The sequence below is a fragment of the Ochotona curzoniae genome, unplaced genomic scaffold (genome assembly GCF_017591425.1).
Source record: "Ochotona curzoniae isolate NIBS_2020 unplaced genomic scaffold, NIBS_Ocur_1.0 scaffold_4701, whole genome shotgun sequence".
NCBI classification, from domain to species: Eukaryota; Metazoa; Chordata; class Mammalia; order Lagomorpha; family Ochotonidae; genus Ochotona; species Ochotona curzoniae.
Window position 1 is genome coordinate 32,521,127 of NW_024467122.1, and position 21,219 is coordinate 32,542,345.

Here is a 21,219-nt window from a genome sequence, read left to right on the forward strand (position 1 = left end):
ACTTCACTGTATCTTCATATTTGTATATGATGGTCCCTATTACACAGTTACTAAACATCCTGTTAAATGGAAAGCCATAAAACAAAATCAACAACAGGAAGACAAATAGGGAATTTACAACATGATTTTTAAATAACATGTTACTGAATGACCAATGTGTCACTGAAGAAATGAAAGCTCAAAAACCTTCTTGAAGAAAACAATGCCACTGTGACTTATGAATGAGTGAAGATATTAATAAGAAAAAAACTTTTTTGAAAAATGAAAATAGAAACAGATTTCAAAACCTATGAGATGTAGCAAAAACAACATCAGCTATTGATCTTACATTTTGCATAAATGTTACCTTATATCAGAGAGAACATATGATATTTGTCCTTTTGGGATTGACTTATTTCATGAGCATAATGGTCTCTACCATTTAGTTGCAAATAGTAAGATCTCATCCTTTTTGATAGCTGAGTTGTATTCCATTGAGTAGATTTACCACAGCTTATTTATGCCTCTTTTGATGGGCAGCTGGGTTGTTTCCACATCTTTCCTATTATAGATTGTGCTGCTGTAATATAAGATTACAGATCCCCTTCTCACATTCAGTTTTCCTTTCTTTCGGATATATTCCCAGAAGTGGGATAGCTGGGTCACATGGGAGGTCAATTTTCAGTTTTTTTAGCACTCTCCATTTGACGTCCATAGTGGTTGTGCTAGCCTACATTGCCTTCTGCAATGAAGGAGGGGACCTTTCTCCCCACATCCACGCAAAAAAGTGCAATGAGTTCTGAATGCAGGCCAATCACCCTGGAGTTAGGTGGAACCTCAATGTGGTTTTCATTTGTCTTTTCCTAAGAGCTAGGGAGCCTGAGCAGTTTTTCATATGTTTATTACTTATTTAGATCTGAAGTCATGAAATCTGCCATCGGTCGCTGTAGATTTTTAACATATATAAGGGATCCATATGATGAGATGTAAATATGAAACAGGCAAAGCTAGAGTTGAACTTCAAGTCAAGCCTCTTTTACTTACACTGTCCCAGGAATGTATTTCCATACTGGGAGTGCAAAAGGAAGACTAACCATGTTCCCTTTCTCAGAGGTGATAATGTACATAAAAAAGCAAATAAAAGAGAAATCTGCTTCTCCACCACTATCATTTTGCTTAATGATTCTCTAAACTGGCTATGGATATTTTGAGACTTAACAATACATTCCAATGGTGAAATACAATCTGCTTCCCCAAAAACCTATACTTTCTATAGGATACTGTCATCTGTTCAAGAGCCTTACTTAGTCTGATATCTTAGCACAACCTCGAGACACTTGACTGGCTTTTTTATAAGTAGTTCCATTGCAAACATTGTAAAATACTTCCAACAGATCATATCTGTGCCTGAAGAATTTTATTATCTGTTAGTCTGTGCTTTGATAATTAATGTGGATTAAGTTATACTCATACTTGTATATTGTTCCATTACATTGAGATTAATAACCGGAGTACTAAAGTCGAATGTCAAATTACATGGCACTAATCTGAGCTAAACCCTAAATTTTGTAACTGAATGTGAGTTTACCAGAAGCTATGGTTTATTTTAATCAAGCCTTTTTGCTGAGCTACATCAATAAATCATGGCATATGCAAATTGCAAAGCTATGCAACAGGTAGGAGCATATCATGATGATGAGAGCGTCCATGGCACCATAACTAACAGAGCATAATTGCATTCACAACTGAAGAGCTTACAAAAGCTCTGCAGGAAATATAACCTCATAGTATACACTGCTAAAGAAGATCTTCATCCCTTATGATAAACCTTTGCTGTAGCACCTTATCATTGTGCTATCTTTGAGGGTCAAACTGTTTGTTGATCTATTTCTCTCCTAACTATAATTGTTAGTCTGACAGAGGCAGTTACAAGAAAATCTGAAGGTAAGGAGTGATTATATACTCCAACCTGAAGGTCCAAAAGGTTTCATACTTCCTTGTGCAATAAGAGAACCGCAGCATTAGCTGGTCCTTTACCGTGGTGAGGAGCAGGGTAAGGATAAGAGAAAGACAACCTCACATAGAAAGGAAACAACAGGTGTACAGGCTCTAGAACAAACATTTAAATGACTTCCCAAGAGTTAGAAGACACCTAGGATGATACACGGATGTCATCCTCATGGCTACAGCCTGCAGCCTAGGCCCAGCTTCAGCTCCCTGCTAACCTACTTTACAGGGCTGTGGAGATATTTAACGGATACAATGCAAGCACACAACATGAATATTCAATAAGTTAAAGTGTATAGCTTAAACAGAGAAAATTATTTATTTACAAAATAGAGCAAAACATCTACCAGGATAAAATATAAGTCATGGGAATATAAATATTTTAATATAGTAAGGATCCAACCATTACTGAGCCAGCTAAATCTATATGAGGTTGATGAATTACATCATATGATTCATGCTTTAGCAATTTGGTACATTATACATTAGAAACCCCGATTTTCTCTCCTAATAAGTGACTTCGTGTTGCATTGGTCTCAGAGTTCTAAACTCTAAGATCACTCCCAGAGTCACATTTCTGCAATCCAGCAGTCAGCATCCAGGCTGTCCTTTCCAACTGGTCCTTAACAGACTATCTGCTTCAGGCTGCATGCATATAAAACAACCCGGCAGGAGGGACACAGGCCTCCTTCCAGAACAAACGGATGGCATATTTCCCAGCATCCTGAGGAATCCATGGTCCCCAAGCCCAGTGTGTCTTCTAGAACACAAGCTATCTGCTGGCCTGCTTCACAGCACTTTACAGGAAATGAGGCTTGGGGAGATCAATTAAATGCTGACACTCCAGTCACTGCTAATTCTGGGTGTGAACACCTGCCCTCCATCTCTGACCTTCGCTAGCATCTATTGAACTGTCATAAACTGACTTCCAGCTTGCAAGAAGAATAAACTCTAAGGCTCCTCACAGTTCTTTGGGAAACTAAAGCCACATGGGTGAGTGGTAAACTGGAGTGAGTATGACATTTCAGGAGATTTGCGGATTCCCTGAAGCTCTCTCATCAAGCATCGTAACAGAAGCCATGCTCACGAGGGCCTTGGAAATTCTCTGTGAGCACATCTGAAACGCATCCTGCTGACAGACAGGAGAGCGTGGATGGTGAGATGTCCGTCCCTGGAACAGCACTATCACAGAAAGAGAGGGGTCAGGTCCTGCGAAGTCCAACGTGCTCCAGTTCAGTCTGATTCTATGACGGCTTCTTGAGGATTCCTTTCCCCAAGCATCAGGGAGGCCACCTCTAACCCCAGAACATCACTGAAAACACAACTTCATGCTACCTGCTCTTCCACTGCAATATCCTCTGGTCATTCTTGCAAATAACACATTTCCCTTTAAAGTCATCTTCATAGAAAAAACATACTTAGGTATCCCACATTTTATTGACAAAAACCTCAATGACACACATATTTCATCCAAAATTTTCACAGGTTTATAAATAAGGAATATCAGTAATGGCGATTAGACAAAAAATCTGCATGGGCTTCAATTTCGTATTTTGTATAACATACCTACATGACCTAATCACGCAAGCAAGGAGCTTTCTAGCTCCTGGAAGGGGGCCTGAGCGACCCACGTGCAATGAAGAAGCTGGGGCTCTGAAAGTGAAAGGGCCTGTTGGGGGGGGCGACCTCCCAGGGAGGAATGGCAAAGAGAAGCCTTTCTGCCATCTCAAGCAGCACATAACCAGCGATCCTTCACACGCACTGCCCTGCCAGCCTTGACAACCGCGAGCTGCTGTCAATAACATGTACTAATTACTGCTAGAACTCTTGCTTTTTTTTTCCCGTGCCTGCCCACTGCCGGACACGAGGATTGTCGCCTTTGGGTGCAGTGCTGTCTGAGAGGGCTCTCTCTACTTACTGCTGCAGTTTGAATGTCCTGGCTCAGTGCTGTTACGCAGCACTGCCATTCCAGACACCTTTTAAAACAGACGAAAGCACGGCAGGAAAAGGACGGGGCCACGATCACACAGGGGCTGTATTCTCGCTGTGCGCTGCAGTTGCCATGTAAGCCAGAGCAGCATGACGCAGAACCAGGCCTCAGGAAATTCTCAACATTCTAAGAGAAACACAGTGATGGGGGGAAATTCTTTCCCTTGGCTAAGAATGTTGTATCTTGCTAGCAGTTGCTTCACATGGAAAATGAATGCTCAAAACTGGATATACCTTAACTTTCCCCCAGTTACACACTTCCGTGTATTCATGGGAAAGCTTTCATTTTTTTTTTTAATAGTGATCCTAACCTTCTTGGCCTAAAAGCAAAACTGAAAAAAAAGCTGGCTTCAAGTTGCCCTTACTGCTGAGGCCACACGCAACAGCAACACCAGCAGTGGGAAAAGGTACGCTTCCGGTGCCTACCGCTATCTGTGGTGCTAACTCTAACTCTTGCATATATAATTCCATTATACTTTTATCATTCAGGATTTTCAAAATGCTTTTGAACCATTAATATATTTTCCTGGTTAAAATTCTTTGAGATGTTCTTAACAAGAGTCTTAGATAATGAATTTGGGCAAAGTCTGGAACAGTCTTTACAGTATTATCATTCTCATTAATTTTCAGAACTACCCACTGTGTTGAGATGATTGTCATGGGCCTGAGACTTCAATTTGGCTAAATATTTTTGCATATATTTCAACATATAAGTAAGTAACAGATGTTTAAATGTTAAGTTCCTATGGAAGAAATGGGTAAAGTGCATTTAATCTCCTGATTTCTTGTCGATTATTAATTCCTATTTTGCTAGTTCCCGATGAAATACACAATTCCTTCTCTACTTTGGTCCACCAGGAACTAACAATTCCAAAATTCCTGGGAAAAGACTGTTGCTTTCAAACATTGCTGCATCTGCCAGTCACGCATGTGCAATACCTCGCCTATGTGAACAGTACCTCAATCATTATTTTTATAAAATGCCCTAGGCTTAGGCAAGGCATAGGGTTGCACTTTTTCTTTTCTTTCCTTTTTTTTTAATTTTTTTTTTTATTTTTAGCAGAGAGTGCCTCCCTTTCATATTCTTATTTGGCCTTAGCAACCTGATATATGATACTGGCCTCACCTGGCAGAAACAAGATGGGTAAGGGGGACTAGGAACAGCATGACTTTCCAAGAGTGAATGCAGAGCACACACCGAACTCTGATGCAGCTTTTCTCTTTCTCTGACTCGGGTTATCTCTGAGGACTGCTTCTGTTCCCATTGTTTCGTCCCTTTGCATTCACATATCAGAGCAATAAGTATTTCATTACTGGTTTATCTGTCCAGAGGCTTGAGGAGCGGTAACAATTAACCCTCCCTTCACAGTGATTGATACAGGCTTTGCTTTCAATTTGTTCCACTACACAGATCATGAAATTCTGAATGCAATCATCCTCATTGACCTACACTTTCAAACACACAGCTACAATGAGACGAAAGTAATTATGAAAAGGAACACGGGACTACTGAGATCTGAAACAAAGTCTTTTAAAAATCTGGTAGATGACCTTCTGGTAAAATTGCCAAATTTAGATGCTCGGGAGACTGGGAGTTTCGTGTCCCTGTCTGGAAACAGTCAACACACGCTGACGGGTGCATCCCATGCTGGCTGCGCTGGCGAATACATACACCGAGAAAACAGAGAGAGGCATTCTAGAACTATTACAGACAAAACAAAGCAAAAAGTTAAACGGCTACCAAAAAATTCAATGGGAACTAAAGTTTCTGATTTCTGTAAAAAGAAAAAAATCACCCCCCGCCCCCGGCAGCAATGAATCGAGACTGCGAAAGCACTAGCCTGGCTCCTTCCAGAGAGTTCCACAGCCGAGCTCTGCGTTCTCCTCTGCCCCCACCCCCTCTGGAAGAAGATTCACGGGAAGAAATGAATACATTTTTCACAAAGTCTGAAAAATAGCTTCAAATAAATATTAATCTACTGCAATCGATATATATGAGCAATGGCGAGAAGCTGGTGGGAGAGTGGTGACTACAGAACTATATTAAAACAAGGGCTGCAGTTAAAGAAAATCAGGGCGGAAAGCGAGGCACCAGGCCTGAGGCTCTAATCACGAACAGAATGATGGAGATGAACCAATACTGCATGGATTAGCAATGAATTATTTTGAGCCGTAATCATATGCCTGCACAGAAGAGAGGCGAAAACTAACCATTACTCATAAACTGATCTGCTGATTGAGAGAAAGAAGAGGGAGAAGTCATACACTAAACTAATTCAGAATAATGAAAACCTAAAGATGTGGTTACGCTTCAAGTAACATTTTATTTTTAATGCCTGATGCATACCACGTAACGCAGCGTGTTTAGAGTATGAACTGTAAAGGACTCGGATTCAAACAGGAAGCAACGAAGCATTTCTTCTTCTAGGATTAGGGTGTGGGTCTCTCCTTGCTCCAATCTTCCTTGCCCAAGAAAACCATTGTGGGTAACTCTGACCCATCCTCAAAAAAAAAAAAAAAAAAGCCATTCATTTTTAAAGTATCCACTTATAAAGAAGAAACAGTGTACAAGAAATTAACTTCCTTTGAGCAATGTAAAAATAAAACATATCAAACGATTTGATTGTTAGAAGTAATTTTGTTTAAGAAGATTAAAAAAAAAAAATCAAAACCGCTGGTAGCAAGAGATTCCTGAGATTCTTAGGAACAGACTGTTTAAGTGGAGAGCACTTTAACCAGCAGAGGAATGCTCACGTCCCCGCCGCCTCGCTGTGCATTCTGCAGGTTATAGTAGCAGCTGGTAGAGGTCATATATCTTTTGTGAGCATCCCAAAAAGGCTCACTGCCAGACTGTTAAATTATGAATAAGCAATGAACAAAAGAATGCAGATACGGTGGTGACAAGATAATCCAAGCAAATTTATCTATGACAAATTTCGCAGGATTAACAAATTACATTTACACAGAACAATAAAAATGTGCAAAAAAAAAAATGATGAGCCTACTTCTCCTTACAGCATTAGGAAAACAAAAAAGTCACCAATCCACTGCATATATTTAAATTTAACTCCAACTAAAGTAAGACATTTATAATTGGTTAGAGATATCTTTGTAAGAGTTTTCCATTTTAAGTAGTCACGAGATATATTTTATAAACACAAGGTCTGTTATGAACAGTCTATATGTGTACGTACAGATAAATGATTTATATATGAACTGTGCTTATCCTATGCAAAAATCTAGAGCAATAAAAAGATCATATACCTTGTCATACACTCTCACATGAGTAAAATGTATGTATTTTTCAGAAGTGGAACCTGAAGAACAAATTAACTTTGGAAAGAAGAAAAGCTCCTTCAATCAGCACAACACAGTGGTCTCCCCATGTCCACTTTCAAGGCCAGGGAGAGACAGCGGGCGCTCTCAAGCCTTCCACCAGCACCCAGGGACAGACTGCAGTCTGAGGCAAGTGCTGGGCACCAAAGCTTAAGCCTAGCTTATCTCCTGCAGTGTTACCAAGTAGCTCATGGGAAAACTCAAAGGTTTGGGGAAGTAAGCTCGTTACAGTTCTGTTCACATACAGAGGACTCCTAACTCAATACTACCTTTCTTATAAATCCTACAAATGAAAAGCCCTCGACCATCAGATGTAATGAGACGCTGCTGAAACGCCCCCACGGGGCACTGCCTGGACACCAGCACCCATGCCAGGGCCCTGGGACCCTGCATTACCACACCAGCCAGAGCAATGCACTGTAACAGAAGGTGACCCGATGGGAGCTTTAAACCTTGCAGTCACTTTTGAATGACTTTTGCGTTTTACCATCAACATTTTACAAAAGCCTCTCTCTGTATGAGCTCCTCCCCACAGGGTACGGGGCAATCTGTTCTTCATGGAAACAGGAGATCTGTTGAATGTGAAGTGAATATGTAAGATGCACAAGCAAAATAACACTTTTCACCCATAACACAAAAACTGGTTATCCAGCTCTTTCCGGGAGTTTCTGGAATTTCTATTACATGTTTTAATGACTGAAACAGCTATTTGGTTGACAGTATCACACTTAAAAACCTAAAGTATAGCCTGCTTCTCATGAGGCAAATGTAGCTTTAGGGTCCAAGGTTAGGTTTCCTAAGGTTTAGATTTTGTCAGAGAACTGCTTTCGACTTGATCCAACACTGTGGTCCCTGGGATGGAGAAATAGATGGGAGGTGAAAGCAGAGCACTGAAGTTGGGGGGGGGGCGTTGTTGGGGGAATGAAACCTAAATAATAACAACTTGCCATTTGTGTAGCTTCTATGGTCCATTTTTCACATTATATTATTAATTAAATGAGTCAATATAGGTCAAGCCCTTCCAACAGTATCTGTTTATTAGCGCACAGTGCGGCATAAAGGCTTGCCGTCATTACTACAATGCCAAATCACCTGGAAGGACGCCAGTTTCTGGAAGTACTTACAGATTTCAAAACAAGATATCCAGGGACAGACATTAGGCCTGGCAGTGATGATGCCTGCCCAGACACTGCCTGTTAAGGGTGGCCTGGTCTGATTCCAAGCTGCAGCTCCTGAATCCAGTTTCCTGTTACCATGGGCCCTGGGAGGCAGTGGTGATGGCTTAGGTAACTGGGCTCCCGCCACCCAGGCAGCAGCTTGGGATCAAGTCCTGCCTGCAGGCTTCAATTCAGCCCGGGCCTGGCCATGGGGGACATCTCTCTCTCTCTGAAAAACTCCTAAGTAGTTAGGTACTACCGGATATTACTCAGAAACTCCCCTGAGCTTGTTCCTCCTCACTCAAAACTAGAACAAAAATCTAAGTGCCTGAGACATAATCATCAAACGCTGTGGCCCCCACTGCAGCTCTGTTAACACACGCTAAGGTCCCTTAGCGCTCCCTGCCTTATGACCGAAAAGGCACTAGTGGGGCAAACTGATTCTGCTAGAAACATTCCATTAGAAACATGACCGATATGGGCCCGGCGGCGCGGCCTAACTGCTAAAGTCCTCGCCTTGAACGCCCCAGAATCCTATTTGGGCGCTGGTTCTAATCCCAGCGGCCCCACTTCCCATTCAGCTCCCTGCTTGTGGCCTGGGAAAGCAGTTGAGGACGGCCCAAAGCTTTGGGACCCTGTACCCATGTAGGAGACCTGGAAGAGGTTCCTGGTTCCCGGCTTTGGATCGGCATAGCATCGGCCATTGTGGCTCACTTTGGGAGTGAATCATCGGACGGAAGATTTTCTTCTCTGTCTCTCCTCTCTGTATATCTAACTTTGAAAAAAAAGAAAGAAAGAAAGAAAGAAAGAAACAGGGCCTATCATAGCTGTGCTTCTCCTGGATGTTAAAGCATGAAATACCGATTCTTCCTATGGCTTTCTAAACAGAACCTCTCTGAAGTTCTCCAAATATCTACTGTGTGAAGGACCACACAGAAGAAAGATGGTTCACTATCCACACTTGAGTGTTTTGGCTACACAAACTCCATCACATGGGTCAGATGTCCCTGATTTCGGAGAACTGAGAAGGGTCACCATCACCACCAGCCACCGACACACACCCCTTTCATGTTCAGGTGGACCTCCCTGGTTATGACGGGACCTTCAAGTCCACGCTGGACACAAGCTCTATGCAGCCTCTGACTCGGGCACCTTTGTAGGAGTGTTACAGTTTCACTTTGTAATCCATCAAGGGGAGGATTATAAGAACAGTGGCAAAATTAATGAGAAAATTACTGTGAAGTACAGCGCACGGTGTCTGGAACACAGCAGGTGAAATAAGTGTCCATGTTCATACGTAACAAGTTTTAAATCCCATCAAGACATCTTTCCTAACATCTAGGATTTCAATTTATACAAGCCTAGTTCAAAAAGTCTTTGGAAAATAGAATAAAAAGGCAAGTTAACTGTGGTGTAAAAACACTCCATGGAAAATGCATTTATATGAAAACACTGCACAAATTTCAAAATCTGTGTGCCCAAATAGCTGACTTTTCACTGCATTTCCGTGGAACTTAGGAAATGCCCTCACATTGTCTTCGGCCATACCACCCTGAGCACACCTGATCTTGTCTGAAACGGCCTCACATTTATGTAGCAACTCTTCCTTTTCCTTTCTTCTGGAGCCTCTAACCAACCTACAGTCATCAATTACAGTATCTTACACATTGGATGCCTATCTAGGTACAACACCATGCTGGCAGAAGTGGAAAGAAAAAAAAAAAAAACAGACTCATATTTTCAGGAATTCTGCACTTTTCACTCTCTCAGAAGAGGCTGCTTTCCAAGTCTCCATATCAGACAAGTCCACAGCCACAGCCACCACTCTGACAGGGGACATTGGCCCACACTGTCCCCAGCACAGGCCACTGTGGCGGGAGGCCGAGGTTCAAGAAATCAGGCAGAGTGAAAGCGTCCCCCTATACTTACAGTCTGCGGCCAGGGGGTTTTCAACCTGCCTCCCATGATGCCGTACATGTATTCCAATGAAGGCACCAAAACCTGACGCCTGACAAATGTCCTAACCGTCCCTGGGTGGCTTCCTCCTGTGTCTGGCCCAGTCCTTGCAGTTCCAGTCACACTCATTTTATTCTTTCTAAGCCATATCCTGTTTACGCACTGTAGTATTACTAATATTACTACAAATTACTCTAACTATGTAAGGTTCTATCAAACTTAATAGTGCAAACACCCTATTCACACTAATGAGGCCCAGCGCAGTAAAAATACCATTCAGCTACAGTTGGTTTATTACACTGTCCAATGAGGGGAAAAAAGGCCACTACTGATTGTGAAAATACTAACATCGTTAAATGCGGACAACTGAATTTTCCCATAAATTCTTGAAGTTCCCACTGCAACGCTGATTGAAATATTTAGCGTTTTACCTATTCCATTACATGCAATTCTGGCAGCATTTAAATTTTTAAGTGTAATATTCAGTCAACTACTCAATAAAAATTTTTAACATATTAATGTCTTTACCAAGTTTCCAACTCAGTCACCCTAAGCAGAAAAGGCACATCTATAAAACAACTGAAGCTGGATTCTAAACCAACTGCAATGCACAGCTTTTCAAAACACACATATACCATTAAAATAATCAAATGCTGTAAGGTAGAAAAAACAGGCCAGGGCCCAACGTGATAGCCTGGCGGCTAAAGTCCTCGCCTTGCACACGCTGGAATCCCATATGGGTGCCAGTTCTAATCCTGCCTCCTCTGCATACCATCCAGCTCCCTGCTCGTGGCCTGGGAAAGCAGTCGAGGATGGCCCAAAGCCTTGGGACCCTGCACCTGTGTGGGAGACCAGGAAGAGGCTTCAGGCTCTTGCTTCAGATTGGTGCAGCTTTAGCCTACTGCAGTGGCTTGGGGAGTGAATCATCAGATGGAAGGTCTTCCTCTCTCTCTCTCTCCTTTTCTCTGTATATCTGCCTTACCAATAAAAATAATAAAAAGAAAAAGCAGGCCATGTAAAACACAGCCAGGAACAGGGCTGACTCTGCTCTCACAGGCCCCTCATTTTTTTTAATTTTGGTGACATTCAGGGAAAAAAAGAAAACAATAAGAACTGCAGGAGGAGAAAAGTTTGTACCGGGCTCGTGGTTGATAGCAAAGGACTTGAGGAATTTTGTCAGAAAGCGTGTTACCTGGACTGTCTGAGGAACTGTTCTGACTTGCCCTCCACAGAGATGCCAAAATAGGATATCAGCAGTTCCTCAGAGAAAGAAATCTAAATAAAAGCCACCTCTAGCCTATCCCCAAAGTGCAGCTTCACAGAACATGTATAATTGTGTATAGAAGTACGTGTGTATGCGTGTGTGCTCTGTTGTACAAAATGTCACCAAAGAGCAGGGGACCCTGGACAGAAGGTCCCACATCAGACAGGTGGAATTTTAGCACACCAGTGGATCCCACGTTCAGAGGACGGACAGGGAAAGCGTTAAAGAGTTCGTGGAAATCCTGGCAGTACCGTGAAATAGATCTACTTCAAGGGCACACACGTGGGAGAACTGCAGGAAAAAACCCAAACTCACTAAAATCAACCTGCTCCAATTCGTGGATTATGTTTAAAGTGCTGTGTGATTCTTACCAACTTATTCTGATGGAGAAACTCATTACACATCACTTTTAGTCAAAAGCGAAAGTCAGGTTTTAAGAATATGGAAAGACACGAGAACCAAAACATTGCTCCTCATACTGAAAACACCTGGTGTAACTTTGTGCGTCTCTTCAGAGACTCAAAGCATCAAGTAACACCAAGTGAGATCTAATGATCATAATCCCACTGGAGCTTCTCAGCCATGGCTCAGCAACTGGCAACCAGCAAGGACGTGGTACTGCAGGAGGCCCTGCACCACGGCGGTCCTCCGAAGGCTTAGCTCTGTGGCTGGGCCGACTCCTGTGCTCTCTGCTGGAGCTCTGAGATGCCCATGCATTACCGTTCCTGTTGACAGTCTGTTGCCTTGGAAATATTTCATTATTTCAGTTTTTCCATTTGTAGACCCTTGGCCTTGTGATATGAAGGCCATCCTATTTCATATTTTCGATTATCATTTAAACAATCTTGTGGAGCTATTTATATATATAAGCGGCCGTTAGACAATGCACATCATCATTTATCACTGTTTACGCTTACATGGTGCAAAGAAGCATTTCCACCGTGGTCCCCACCGCCACCTCTACTTTTTAAACCCAACGTCCTGAGCTCCTGGAATACGCCTCGCCAATCAGCATGAGCATCTGACATGCCTGACACTCTCTCATTTCCTGCGCTCTACACCTACAGAGTAGAGGGACCTCAGTGACAGAACTACACAAGTTGACATGTGCTGGAGTTTAAAGGAAACCAAACAGGTTTATACAGAGACTGTCCAGATTTAAGCAGACACTTTTGAGTTAGGACTCACAGAATGTAAGGGGCACTGAGCAGTAATGAACGGAAGTATCAAAAACTAGTGTCTTTGTCAAAAACCTGTTATTAGAAGGAATCATTTCTGTGCCATCATCTGACACACAGCCACTTCATAAATAAAACAATTCAAAAGATAGTTTTTTTTCCACTTTGGAAGCATTTGGTTTTATTTTCACAAATGAATTTGCAATAAAGTGCCTACATACACTTTTGTGAAGCTGGAAATTTGGAAAGTGCTTTGTGAGTAAACGAGAGGATGCAATGTACAAGTCCACAGAAAGTCATCTTTCCCAGACACAGTGGCGTTCTGCAAGGTGGAGTACTACCACTGTTCAGCAGCAAGCTCTAGGCACCAAGTGCAAACACAGGTGGAGTGCCTCAACTCAGCTGTAACAAGTCAGCAGAAACAACCTCTCCTGACCAAACTGTCTAGCTTCTCATTACAGAACCAAATCAACTTACATGTGTAATGTTTACACTTCAAGTGTTAAGAGCATTTCTACCCTGATAACAAAGTAAACCCTTGGGACATAAAACAACTGTTTGGCTAACAGGCCAAGTTTGTGGTTATTAGGCTTTGCAAGGCTGAGTTTGGAACGCCTTCCTTCACTGCCCCTGGAACACTCCTATGCCCCCTGCCCTGTCATTACCCCTCCCTCTCCCTACAGGTTAAAGCTTCTCAGATCCAACCTTTAAAATGACAGCACCCAAGCCGGACAAGAAGATGCTATTAAAGGGCATTAAATTAAATACAGTATATCCTCCTACAACTTCAATCAGAATTTCAGCCCAAGTGTTATTTAGTTCAGCTCTCAAGTGGAGCAGAATAACAAATCGCATGCTTTGATTTACCTTCTTCGAATGCCAAATGGAGACAGGTGATAAAGAACGCACTCAGGCACGGGCTATGAAGTTTCCCCTCGAAATTAATTCTATCTCCCAGATTCCTATCTCAGAGAAATTCCCAAAACGGCACACAAATAGGCTTCCGCCAGAGAGATTACTCGGGCCATCCCAGTGAATGCATTTACGACTAACTGAGCTGGAGGGGGGGAGAGCAGGAAGGTAGTGAGAAAGGGAGAAGGAAGGGAGGGAGAGAGGAAAAGAGAAGGAAGAAGGGAGGGAACGAGGGAGGAGAACATGGGAAGAGATGGAAATTAGAAACTTCCTTCAAAAAAAAAAGTATTTGTCACCATGTTAAAAAAAAATAATTGTTAAAAGTCTTGCACATTGCTGTAATAAATTATTTTCTTTACCTCCCAGAGTAAAATATTTAACAGGTGAATTCATCATAAAACACTGATATTTCTGAAGAAGCAGTGTTCATTTGTTAACTATGAGCTGCCAGGCTTTCCACCCTTGCATGGGAACAGTTAACGCTGCGGACACTTCACCTCTTTAGAAACTCAATTACGGATGGTTGACTTACAGATACATGACTTTCACAGAACTATCCAGAGTTTGGAATCAGTCATGCTGTAGTTATTTAGCAGACGTATTTTCTTCATCCTGACAAGTCAGTGGTCCCTTTTGCAAGAAGGAAACTAGCAACAGCCTAACAGATCTGTAACGGATCTGATGCCTAAAAATCTACTAGCCTCTCTGGATGAGCGCTGTGGGTCACACACAAGCCTGTATCACAACCCTATGTTGTCTCCAAAATCAAACTGGCCGGGAACCAGCATGCAGTCCTGCAAGGAAGCAGGTGCCTCATCTCCCAGCTCCGAAGCCTGCGAGCAAAGGCAGGGGCCCCGCCAGGGCGGTGGGGGGACCCATCAGATCCCTTTTTTGTTTTCCTCCTGAAATCAACCCGTAACATTTCATGCTTCCCACTGAGCCTTGCCTCTGCGCAGACAGAAAGAGATATTCACGCGGCTCAAGCCAATATGCTATAAGCAATTAATGTCATTAACGCTGCCAATTAATAGCAAATAGGATGCCAAACAAAGTAGGCTGGGTGGACAGCAGGAGGGAAAACCACGTGCTTCGTTACTCTGAATCCTCAAAATGCCATCCACGTAGCACGGGCCAGGATCTTTGGCACACCAACTCCCTCTCCCTTCGGCTCCACTAGTTTAACTAACTTCCAACACACACTCTCCCGAGTGGGAGATGCAATTCTCCCGGGGGAACTTTCCCAATACAGCTTTCCCCCTAAAGAGGGGCACTCATAGAAGCCCCCTGGTGCGGACACGCTGGGGGAGAGCTCTCCGACCGTGGGCTTGCTCTGGACCACAGGGGTTTGCTTCGAGTTTTTTTTTTTTTTTTTAATCTTGGGGTTCCGTGGCGAGGAGGGGGCGGTGAAGAGGGAAGGGAGGACAGAGCTGGGGACCCCAAGTTGCCGAGGCTGCCACGGGCGCAGCCCCGGGCGGCGCGCAGCTCGCGCGCGGCGGCCGGGCCTAGTGCAGGGCGCGGAGACGGCCCCCCGCGCCGCACCCCGGGCCTGGCTCCCCGCCCCCGGCCCCGCCGCCTCCGCCCCCGTCGCCGCCCGCCCTCCCCCTCCCCAGCTCGTGCCCTTCCTCGGGAGCGGCTGCCAGGGGAGCAGCGGCGGCCCCGGGGATCCCGGCCCCCCACCCTCGCCGCGCCGCCGCCGCCGCCGCCACACTGCAGCGCCTCTTTTTTTTTTTTTTTTTTTTGGCCTTTTATTTTTTTCTTTTGCATTTCTTTATCTCTCTCTCTTTCTCCTTTTTTCTTTCTTTTTTTTTTTTTTCTTTTTCTGGCGAGTCACTCCATTCGCCGAGTCGAGGGGGTGCGACTGCTCGCACAGCCCGGCGCCGCCAGAGCCCGCTCGCTGCCGCAGCCGCCGCGGGCGGACAATGCGCGCGGGAGGCGGGCGGGCGGGCGCTGCTGAGCCGCAAAGCCCCCGACGCGGTCCCCGCGGGCTCGCGGCCCAGGAGGCGGGCGGCGGAACGGGCCCCGCCACCCCGGCGGCCGGGCGAGCGGGCGGCGGGAGCAGCGGCCCGGGCGGCAGGTTCAATAAACAGAAAAGTGTTACCGTTCTCGCCTGGAAGGATCCTGCTGAAAGCTGGGCTTGGTGGGCGCCATCTTCCTGCTATTTTTTTTCCTCTCTTACTTTTTGCCTCTCTCTCTCTCTCTCTCTCTCTCTCTCCCCCCCCTTCTCCCGGGGTGGGGGCGCGGGGCGGGCGGGGGTGTGCGTGTGCGTGGGGCGGCGGGAGTGGGTGCGGGCGTGCGCGGCGCGCGGTGCCGCTGCTGGCGGTGGCGGCCCGGCGGGCGGGCGGGCGGCCGGGGCCGTAGCGGCGGCGGCCGCGTCGCTGAGGCACGGAGGCTACGGAAAAGTAGTGGGGCCCGAGGCGGGCCGCCGGCCGGCCGGCCCCTCGCGCCGCCGCCGCCGCTCCCCGCCGCCGCAGCTCGCCGCCGCCTCTGCCGCCTGCGCCTTCTCCTCCCCCGTCCATGCGCCGCAGAGCACCCGCGGCCCGGGCCGCCCCGGCTCCCGAGACATGCCCGGCGCGGAGACAGGCGGCCGGCGGCGGACGAGCGGGGGGAGGCGGCGGCGGCGGCGGCGGCGGGGGGAGGCGGCCGCGCGGCCCCGCAGACCGCCCGGCCCAGGGCCCCGCCGCCTCCGGCTTCCCAGCCTCGCGCGCCGCCTCGGACGGCCCCCGCCCCCGCCGGCGCTGGCCTGGTGACAGGTGGGGCGCGCGCGCACACACGCACACACACACACACACACACACTCACACTCACACGCCCTCCCGGCGGGGGCGGTCGGGCCTAGGCCCGGAGGGGCGGGGACGGGGAGGACACGCTGGGGGCTCCCAGCTTGACCGCTGTGAAAGTATTTCTGGGCATTTTCCAGCTGCTTGCTCCAGAGCGCTCCTCCAAGCAGACACACACCCCCTTCCTCTCTCTCTCTCTCTCTCTTTTTCTCTCTCTCTCTCTCTCTCTCTCTCTCTCTTCGAGGGGACCGGGAAGCTTGGCTGCTGGCGCAACAACGCCACTCAGTTGCAGTTGTGAACACTTCCCTTGTATGGAGGATCGCAGCCAGGAGAAAGAAAGAAAGCGAAAGAGGAACTGGGAGGCCACGGGAGTGAACTGGGGCAGGACAGCAGCATCCCAGGAGCGCCTTGGGGGCAGCGGAAGTGAGTGTGGGTGGATGCTGCGTGGGGGTCCCCTGCTGCTATCTGCAGCCTCCCCTGAGCACCAGTGTCAGCCCCAGTCATGCACGGAGCGAACCAGGGACCCCTGGCTGTACGTGTGCATACCCACGCCTGGAGACACGGTTAGCTGTCCACACTCCAGTCCTCAGATTGGACTGCCAGTCTCTGTTGCCTCTCCCCCACCTTCAGCCCCTGTTAGGGTTGAGTGAGGCCTACAACAAGAGCCCCTCAGCGTTTGGGGCCAGCCCTGATCCCTGGGGCGGACCCGGGTCTGTGAGCCTGTGAGGCAGCTGTGTCCGCAGAGACTTGGGCCGGTCATGGGTCAACCAGGCCGGCTTCCCAGAGAGCACTGCCACTTGGAGTGAATGAAATGAGCCTGCCGGCCAACAGCAGTCCTGTGGGAGGCTTTGCATTTCCCTCTAAACTTCAGCAGAAAATACAGACAGACCTGAAAGGGGGCATCCTTCCACCCCACCAAGTGGGGCCAGGAGTAGCAAATTTGGTACAAAAGCTCAGGTGTGTTTAATGGCAGAGATGTGGTGTCTGCCCGCTGGGTGCAAGTTCGCCTTGACCTGCACTCTACAGGCAGAAGAACAGAAGAGGTGCTGAGAAGAGAACTGGAGAACCTTGGCGTGGGCAGGGAGGGGCCAGGTCCCTGGCTGGAAATGGTGGTGTCCAGGACAGCCCGCCTACAGCCCCAGGGTGACAACAGGCCACTGTCTTGCTGCTGGCAACCCCCGAGTCAGACTTCCAAAAGTCCTGGAAAACATCGTTTCTATGGAGTGTCCCCATTCAGTTTAGCAAACATAGCTGCGACCTCACTTGGGGCCTGGAGGTACCAACAGCCAGGGACTGATCCAGAGTCCTGATGAAGTGCTGTAGGGGGACAGGGGCTTCCGGATTCACACCGGAACTCTAACACCTGCCAGGAATTTGCTTGCCCGTAAGATTCATTCTTCTCGCTGGCAAGTTTCCTGCAACTAAGGACAGTAACAGGTGTCACCCCAGCTGAAGGCTGCCTTTTTCACAGCTTTCACACTCTCTGCTGTCAAAGTAACAGGACAAGGAAAGTGCACAAGTGCATAGAGGAATAATAACATCCTGATGCCCAAAATTTAGGTTGATGTCTTTGAAAGCCTTAATCCGAAGAACTGCAGTGTAATTGAGGCTTGACAAGTAACCCCCAGGCCAAGTTGAGGGCAGAAGTGCCTACCCACTCAACTTTGAGAGGGAGGTATCAATGTGGGGTGCTATCCCTGATGGCTCCTGTATGGAGAGCTGTAGGGAGCTGCAAAGACACCCCAGCAGTCCCAGCAAAGCAAAGGTTGGACATCCTAGACTGCAGCACCTTCCTGCCCCCACGCAGTTTCTGCCCTCTAGCTGGCTCCAGATCTTCAGGAGGCCCCAGGAGTGCTGCAAAGGGGTTCGGACACTTCTGAGCCTGGACTTCTACCTCGCAGAGCACACTGTTGAGACTGCCGCTCGCACTTGCCAATACTGCTGGTCAGATTCCATTGTCACTGAGCTGTCTTATAAAACACAAACACACGCACACATACCTGAGCCACGAAAGGAAGGAGGGGGAGGAATCTTTCAATCCTTTCTAGTCCTCTATGTTTGAAAGATGCCCAGCTCTTTTGTGTTACAGGTTCTTGTAATCACTGAAGTAAAGCAAGACTAAAATCATTTAAATTAAAAAAAATAAATCTTTTTGCCAAGGCATAGTCCCTCTTCAAATTATTTTTAGAGTCCTTTGAGAATTTCCAGCACTAAGCACGGCATATAATGAAGTCTTCTAAGGAATACTTGCAATACTGGGTATCAACTTGGAAGACACTCAGTGTGTTATGCAAAATCGGCTTTGGTCACTGGGCCATTGGTTAGAAGGCACAAAATATGGCAGTGATAGATTATTGTAACCTTTTCAGTTTAAATACTGTTGGTTCCAATCAAAGGTTCTCAAATCAATGAAGTTTGAAATACAAGGTAAAAATAGGAACTGCTATTTGAATTATGCATTGTGTATATTTTAAGTTAAATGCCATTGGCAGATCTCTCAGATGTTTAATCGTGTGCAATCTGGGAAACACAAATATTTAATTTCACACTTTCCTATGTCTTTTTCCTTCCATCTTGTGTAATGCTGAGCTCACCTCTCACATGGCATTGTTCGTCTTTCTCAGTGCAGGTTTGGGAATGACATTCTTTTTCTTAACACCATGGAATATGCAAAGTTGTCCTTGAGGGAAAACTTTGGGGTTTCTAGAACCAGTGGTGATGATGGTGGTGGTGAAATTTCCCCCTGCCTTCCTAACCAAGTCAAAGAATGCTCCCTGCTTCACTTGTCACATCCATCATTTTTTTTGAAAGCGATCAGTAAACAGACATTAGAGAAATGCTAAATCATACTTTAAAACTTCCCTCTCACCACCTAGCCTAACTTCGTGAAATTTGCTTCCTATCTCTGAATCGTGCTACCTTTGCATTAGGATGCGTTCAAGATGAATATTTCACAGGGCTACCAAGTCGGATTTCGTGCTGTATTTCCCTCTAGTAACAGGTGACATGATAACACCATTATGTAGAAATGGCAAGGCTACCGATACACGTGAAAATTGTCCCCCTTCTGTTTGGGAACAAATGATCCATGAGCCCCGGTTGATCAATGCCCCCTTCCTCCCACCGGCTGCCCAAGGGCGCGGGTCCGCGCCCCACAGAGGCGATGAGGAAATTCTGCGGGGTTTCGAGACCGGGATCCCAAACTTTGCAGAAAGCACCTCGTGCGACCTCTCAGACTTGGCTGCAACTCCCTCCGCTACTCCGGGCTTATGCTCCTGCATTCCGCGCCAGGCACAAGGCGAGGGGCGACGATGCACTGTAGTGCTTTCCAGTCCAGGGCGTGAATTATTATTATTACTATTATGATCGTTTCCCTTCCTCTTCTGGAAGAACCAGGGGCAGGCAAAGTGAGCCCTGGCGATGTTGTATGTGTGTCGCCAGACACAAAACAGGGGCAAAGTGAGTCCCACGCTAGCACCCCAGGGCGGGAGCACCCCCTCCCCAGTCCAGTCGGAACTACTCACCGCTGCTGGTAGGACGTGATGCCCTGGACGTTCTGCGGAGTGCCGTTGGCCGCGGCGCCAGCCCGCCCCATGCCCGCGCCGGCCGGCACCCCCGCGGCCGCCCCGCCGGCCGCCGCGGCCGTCACCTGCACGCTGAAATCCGGAAAGATTCGGATCATCGCCGCGGCTTCGGCCCCCGGGTGCGGCGGCTCTGGGCTCGGGGAAGCGGGGGGTTCGGGCTCGGGCGGCAGCAGCGGCAGCAGCAGCAGCGGCGCGAGCAGCGGCGGCGGCAGCAGCGGAGCCAGGCACCAGCCTGCAATCCCATTAGTGAGCCGCCGCCACTGTGCGCGGCGGAGAGGCGCTTTGATGTGCGCGCAGCGGGCTGGGGGGGGGCCGGGAGCGCAGGGAGGAGGAGGTGCGGGGGGCGTGCGAGGGACTTGCTAACAGCCCAACGTGTCAGGGTGGGGCCTTTTTTCCCTTTTGGGGGGTCGCGGCGCTCCCCTCTCTTTGCAGGATGTTGCTCTCGCTGGCTGCTCCGGCTGCGCCGCGCGAGCCCAGCTGAGGCAAGGAGGGGAGGCTTGGCGAGGACTTGGCCGGTGCAAGGGAATGACGGTCAGTGGGGGGTGCGTTCTTTTCCCGCCCCCTCAGCGCGCGCGCGCGGACACACACACACACACACACACACACACACACTCGCCGCGCACTTCCGACCCAAAGTGCAAAGACAGATGCACTCACTCCCCTTCTTTCTCTAGAGAAATAGCCGACAGCCAGGCAGGCTGGAGGCTTCCAGCCACCTGGACTGGAGCCCGCGCGTTCAGTCCTGGGGGCACAGAGTCTCCCCTCCCAGCCGGGACCCCTGTGCGCCAGCCTTTCCGCACGCCCGGCCACGCCAGGGTTGCCGAGCGCAACTTGGGTTCCCAGAGAACTTGATACTTGGCGAGGGGAGACGCTTTGCGAAAAGCAGGGTGGGAGGGGCGGGTGGGAAGAAGCGGCTTTTGTGCAGTGGAGAGTTTGCTTCCTTTATCAGAACGGGTTCTTCCCGCTCCTGCTGGGCGCGCGGTCGGTCGGCTCGGTCCCCAACAAACTTGGAAGGTCCGAGACCGGCTGTCCGGCTGCGGGGATCCGGGCCCCACCTCGGTGCCCCTTTGGACCAAGGAG

General features: G+C 47.7%; 1 protein-coding gene across 6 annotated transcripts in view; it reads right to left on the minus strand.

Moving 5' to 3' along the window:
* NPAS3 (neuronal PAS domain protein 3) overlaps positions 1-20,237 on the minus strand; it is an 827,147-nt gene extending 806,910 nt beyond the window's left edge. For all 6 annotated transcript variants that reach the window (XM_040970285.1, XM_040970284.1, XM_040970283.1 and 3 more), the window contains exon 1: positions 20,080-20,237. In XM_040970285.1, coding sequence (XP_040826219.1) covers positions 20,080-20,237 — 158 coding nt within the window. The remainder of the gene's footprint in view (positions 1-20,079) is intronic.
* Between the last annotated feature and the right edge of the window lie 982 nt (positions 20,238-21,219).